The sequence below is a fragment of the Artemia sp. Qi Xiang Cuo genome, chromosome 15 (assembly GCF_049724085.1).
Source record: "Artemia sp. Qi Xiang Cuo chromosome 15, ASM4972408v1, whole genome shotgun sequence".
Taxonomy (NCBI): domain Eukaryota; kingdom Metazoa; phylum Arthropoda; class Branchiopoda; order Anostraca; family Artemiidae; genus Artemia; species Artemia sp. Qi Xiang Cuo.
In genome coordinates this window covers 46,841,821-46,848,443 of record NC_142808.1, presented here as the reverse complement: position 1 = coordinate 46,848,443, position 6,623 = coordinate 46,841,821, and the positions used below count along the sequence as shown (strand labels likewise).

The window sequence follows — 6,623 nt, the reverse complement described above, 5'->3', positions numbered from 1 at the left end:
GAAGTCAAAGCATGACCTTCTATTATAATTTGGTGATTTGGGGCATATTTGGTCAGAAAGACTTGGGGATCCTGGGTAAAATAAATCATTTCTTAGGAATTGAAACAGAAATAAAATTAGTTCGTTTTAGAAACTGGAACTTGGGAATATCCTAAGGTTTAAGTACAATATAAACTCCTTAACCTTATAGAATTAATTAAAGAGCTTTTGCCTCCTTCTTCCAGGTTAGTGACCTTTGGAATTTACCTAGCGTTTATTAAATCTTATATATAAGAAGATTGGACCTAGAGGACAATACAATAGTCCTCCCCTAGCATCTTCTCTGACGTTATACAAAAGAGGAACAGTGTTTCCTTTTTTAGCCACCTTTGCATTTCTACTCGTGCAAATATTACATAGAGGCAGCCCTGATGCTCTGCAGATCGGCTAGGGAAGAAAGAGGAATTAAATTACTAGATTAAAATTTCTAATCTTTTTCCGTCCAAAGATCAAATTTTTTCTCTAGAAAGTTAAAGTTTATCAAAGTTCAAAACTACATTAACTTCCCTTTCAGGATATAAACCTGAAACTTGGTTTAATTTATAAAACCAGTGAGATCCGATAAAAAGATTATTCTAAGGTCCTGAGGAACAATAATTTGATGCAAATAATTTAAATCACACTGGTACCCAAGTCTGTCTGATTAGTCCAGTTTAGCTTTTTCAATTGGAAGCATTCGATAGCCTAGAATTCATCAGAACCATCACGAAAGAAGAAAGCAGCGGGACAGATGAAAACAGAGCTTGCGACAGGGCTTGTGCCATGGGAGCATGTACGGTTTTTATAGGTATTGCAGTTATTTAAATTTTGGAAGGGGCTCATTTGATTGGTAATATGAAGTTTTATAGTTGCTTTCTTTGACAATATACTTTTCTTTGACCAAAGAAATATAAATATTAAACTGCAGCCTTCAAAACTCTAGATTTGATTTCAGAATATGTTTTTCATAAATTTATTTATTACTTTGTAAGGATCTTCAGCTACAACCAACACGTGTGAATTCTTTTCGGATAATCCTTTTTTATTTGATACCATTTGTAGCAGTTGTTTTGGCCAAGATGGGCAATTACATCTATTTTGATTACTGCCACAAAAACAACTGATTCCACAGCAAAATCGGTTAAAACAGCATACTTCCTAAAAGCAGAAAGGTTAGTTTATTTACAAAAATCAATTCGGAATGAAATCAATCTTATATCAAATAAATATGTCTTTCGACCATACTCCAAGCGCTTTGACATCGAATTAGTGATTGAGAAACACCCGATGTGGTACGGCCACATCAAACACCAACAAACTGAGGTGCTGACTGAAAAAAACTCTTCACTGCCAGCCTCTCCCTGGCTGGATGAAACGGTGAGGAGGAAAATGCAATACAGGGCTTGCCAGCGTCATAACTGACCTTTATCCTAAAGGGGGATTTTGTCACTTTGGCCTATTGTGGAACAAGAAATGGCTCAAAATCGCTTAAGAAATGGACTCCAGAACGCCAAAGATGGAAAGCAATAGTTGACGAACTATTGACTGCAAGGGATGGCGCGCAGCCGTTGTTGTGACCCAAGTACAAGTATGTAAGTCATTCAAGGATACAGGGTTTTCCCGGTAAAAACCTCTGAAGAGTGGCACTATGAAATTCCAATAAACAGGAAAATGTCTTCTGGATCATCACTGTCTGGACTCTTCTACAAAATTTTCAACGAGTGGATAGAAATCAAAGTGCAATAGTCTTATTTCTCTGCTTCCTTTTATCTTAGAGCATCTCCACCACTCAAACAGAGGTCTTCAACATAACTAGGTGCTTCATAAGCACATTTCAAACAAAGTATATGAAGCGTATTTACCCTTGAAGTGATTTTGATTTATATGTTTATGCCTATAATGCAATGTAAATAAAAAGGAAATCCTAAGGAAAAACCAAACCTGTTTTAGATGAAAATAATTGTTTTGATGTAAATGAAATAAGTAGAAAGAAATCGTTCAGTAAAAATACGTAAATTTTTTATCTTTTAAGCATGATAAACAATAAAATAATTTACACGCTTCCAACGAATTCTGTTTCTGAAAAAAAAAAATCATTCTCAAAAGTAAATTTTTTCTTTTATCGTAACTTTCAACAAATATATTCTTATATTATTACTTGACTTTGACAGTAAGAAATATAAAATTGACCAACATTGGCTAAACACTAAAGAAATGTCCTAAATCAATCATTGAATTCATTAAAAGTGATTCATTATAAAGAATAATTTCACAAGGACCCTTGAACATTCCGAATCATAAATAATTGGTTCTAAAAATAATTTAAATAATGAAGTAACTGAAATAGTAAAGTATGACCAAACCATCAAGTAGTTCAATAGCTCATCTGAAAAAAAATCGGAGACTGTATAAATCACAAATACGGTTTTTATGCGAAATAAATTTAAATTGATATCAAACACATGAATTATAGATATTATAATATCAATTAGATCCATATTTTTGTCAATTTTATCTATATATGTTTACTATTATTGCGATTGAAATCGATTGATATTTTTTCTAGATGGATCGAAGCTAATTGATTATTGGTAGCTCTGGGTAGAGCCTCAGTAGCTAACAAGGTCAACTACAATATTTACATGGAGGTGGATAATCTGCTGAGATTTGAGAGAAGAGCAAGATTCGCTATCGATTATTTTATTGGTTCTAAGGATTCAACCAAAATTTTCAAAGGAGAATTTTTAAATCAAGCAACATTTTACACTCAAATCAATCTGGTCTATTCAAATTCCAATTATTAGTTCGTGCTACTGTCGAGCATTACGAATAGAAAGAGACCCCATATCTGTTTTACTTTTTCTATTTATATTTTACTCCGTCATTTTCTTTTTGTACGAAGACAGTTTTTCAATAAATAATAATAATAAAAAATTACCTGTAAAAATATTTCAGGGTTGAATGTTAGAGGCAAAATTTTCATAGCTGTAGTTTCCTCCTTTCAAAATGTTTGGTCATTTTCTTTTTATATTAATAATTGTTCACTCATTCCTGAGTAATACGTAACACTTCCCTTTTTAATGGTCAACATAACTCGTTAAACTTTTGCTCCTGCTTTTGTTTTTTTTTCTAATACTCTATATTTCAGGAACATTGTACAATTTTAAATAGCAGTTCAAATAAAGACGAATACTTTTTGAATATTTTTTCTTTTTCCTAAACAAAAGGATTTATTCCAATGAGAACTATGACACTGGGTAACAAAAAAGTAGCTTTTTATGTCGTCCAGGGGTTTCCAGCTGAATTAAAAAGCAGAAAGGATCACAACTTATTTGTAGACAAATCTATGCAGGAAGGGTCTATTTTGATGAGGATCGTACCCTGAAAACTGATCAGACTGGACAAGCAACAGGGAAAAGTCAAATACGGTTTTAATAGATATGAACTCCCTTTATCCTTCAGATATATGTCACTTCTCTCTACTGCGTTGAATTACCAATGCCTAAACGATCCTTTTGTTTCAAATTTCCCCAGCTTTTACACTTTTGAGAAGAACGGACCACAAGGATGTTTTTTTTCAAAATTGATGGTGTAACACCAGTGGAACTTCATGACTCCATAGAGGACATTGTTTAACCGTGCATAAATAGACCGTTGCCTAGGGATTCATTGAGTCCCTATAATTTATCTTTGGTAGAGGACGGGGGTATGCACTGGACACTTTCAAAACAAAATGTTATTGTCGACCTTTACCCGAAAAAGAATATTGTTTTACATCACGTTTTTATGCAATAGATGCTAGTCAACGGTTTCAATGTCACAGAGACTTATAGAAACTTTCAATTCGATCAGAAGCCTTATATAAATACGTTATTTGATACTTTTTCAAGAAACAATCTCAGGCGAAAGGGGGTATCCCTGCTTTACCCCAAGCTCGACTGGAAACTTAGGGGTGTAATTGCCAGAAACACAGATGCAAGTCTCAATGTCCTTATATACACTTCAGAGTATCTCCGTTATATATTGTGGCGTACCGTCTACAGACAAAATTCTCCGTAGTTCCTCTCTGGTGAGGGAATCGAAGGCAGCTACAAAGTCAATAAAGGTAATGAGAAGGGGTAGAAGAAACCTGCTGTACTGCTGAAAGATGAGACGAATCGTCAAAATCTGTTCTGGACAGCCTCTGCCTGGTCTAAAGTCTGTTTGTTCAGGACGGGTTAACTTGTCACGTGTGTCTTTGAATCAATTCAGAAGAATGGCAAAGAAGATCTTCATGGTATGGTCGATCAGGGAGATACCTCTATAAATTCTGCAAATGACCTTATCTCCTGTTTTGTATAGTGGAATGAGGACTGATACTTTCCAGTCTTTTGGGAAGGTCTTCGTCGTCCATACTTGGACAAACATGTCAGTTAGGCGGCATAGTAGAGTTAGTGAGGACTTGAACATTTCAGAAGGAATCCCATCCTCACCTGGAGCTTTATTATTATTCATGCACTTCAGCACTTTTTGTACGTCCGCAATACTTGGTGGATCGAGATTTATTACGTAGGGTTCTCTTTCAACACTCAAGAAGGCAGGTAGATCGCACAGAGGTTTGACAGGATTCAGTAGCTCAGAAAAATGCTCTTGCCAGCGTTCCATGCGTCCTTCTTCTGTTCGGATAAGTTCTCCAAACTTGTCTTTCAGTGTGTCAACCGCTACAGGATCTTTTCCTGTAGCTTCTTTAAGGAGTTTGAACATTTTCCTGCTGTTGTTGTTCTTGGACACTTGTTCCAATTGATTCGCCGGATCTGACCAGTACTTTTCTCTGTCCCTTTCCAGTGACAGTTTAACTGCTGTGCGGGCTACTTTTAAGGGTTCTATTGCACCTCCCACGAGGGTTCGCTTCTTCTCGACTAGTTCTATAGTATGGTCAGAGATCCAGGCTCGTTGTTTTGGTTTGTGTGACCAAGCACCTCCTCAGCTACATCTTGTGTCATAATTTTTATATGCGTTCATTCTTCGTCGACGTGTGAAAGACGGTTCAAGGGTTAAAACCGGTTGCTTAGCTTTAACTCGAAGTCGGCTTTAATTTCCGTGCATCTTATTTTTGACACATCAATGCACTTCCCTGTCTTCTTTCGCTTCTGTCTACTAAGGTGGTGACGGACTTTGCAAGTGAGGAAACAGTGATCAGATCCATTTAAAGATTCCGTGTCTGCTCCTCTGTATACCCGGGCATCTGTGCAGGAGCTTCTCCATCTTCTGCTGACTAAGGTGTGGTCAATCTGAGATGTTGTTACGCCGTCATTCAAACGCCGTGTTACGAAATGGAGTCTCTTGTGCTCAAAGAGAGTGTTTATGACGCATAGGTTGTTGTATCCGACTAGCTTTAAGAGCCTTTCTCCATTGATGCATCTGTTACCAACGGTATGGTGGCCAATAACTGCGGCTGTGTTTGAGCTTAGTCTGCCAAGCTGGGCGTTCCAGTCTCCACAGACAAAGAGTATATTACGCCTTGGTGTCTTGTCCATTTTTCGTTGTAGGTCATAATAAAAGGCATCTTTGAACGCGTTACTGCTATCCTCTATCGGACTGTACACAGCCATTATGGTTATGTTGCAAATATGGCCTCTGAATCTAATCATGGTAATCCTTGGTGACACTGGCTCCCAAGAGGTGACGCATGATGCAGTAGGATCGTGTATAAGGAACCCCATTCCTTGTTGGCCGGAACCATCCTTGGGACCTGAGTTGGAGAACTGGAATGAGTCAGATTCGGAAGCGTTCAACTCTTTGCACAGAACATCACTCAGTCTCGTTTCTGACAGACAATAAACGTTGATTTTATACTTCTGTGGCTCCCTTCCAAGGAGCAGTTGCGTGGATTCCTCCTTGCAGCTACAAACATTCCACGCACGAATACGTAAATGTTTTCTTGATCGGGTGGCTTGCATACTTGTCGGGCCTAGGACCAACCCTGACCTGGACCACGTCGGCTACCACGAACGCCGTAGCAGTAGTATCTCTTTGCATTTGATCTTCAGTATCCATTGGTGTTTCATGGAAATTGGTTTGAACAAGGGCTCCCCAGACTTTTGCACTTGCAGAGGCTGTTGTCCAATGCCAGATCCTCCGCCGTTTAGCAGTTGTCCTCCTTGAGAGGATCCTCCCACGATGGTTTCCTGCTGCACCATACAATTTAACCCATTGCTGGAAGAAGGTCTGCAACTAGCGCACCGTGTCCACACGCCAACGAGCCCTGCCCAGTGTGCGCCAGAGGGGCGTTTTTACTCCACCGCCGGGATTTATGACCCCCGGGAAAGGGTACCCCAGTTTCAATTTTGGATTCCCTGGGGCTAGGTCCCCCTTTGGTCCACGCCTCCCCTTATGGAGGTACGCTACATATATGTAGGACGTTCCCATATCCGCCACTTGGGGACGCGCTGAGTGGCCTGGGGAAGGCCTCTTGGATGGTTCAATTAGAAGAAAAAGTGTTTTTATAATGTTATAAGAATCGTAACATCTGCCTCTATCATTTTCGCTTTTTTTTTTCCGCTGGATGACATTACCCTTATTTTTCTTGGCTATTTAATTTATTATTATTTTTCTTGTTTGTCATA

At 38.3% G+C, this 6,623-nt stretch overlaps 1 protein-coding gene across 1 annotated transcript; it reads right to left on the bottom strand.

Annotated features, from left to right (window-relative positions):
• Positions 1-5,051: 5,051 nt before the first annotated feature.
• LOC148943743 (protein CFDP2-like) lies at positions 5,052-5,957 on the bottom strand. Its single transcript, XM_089101222.1, has one exon. It carries the CDS (start codon positions 5,955-5,957, stop codon positions 5,052-5,054), a length of 906 nt encoding a protein of 301 aa, XP_088957348.1.
• Positions 5,958-6,623: the final 666 nt, after the last annotated feature.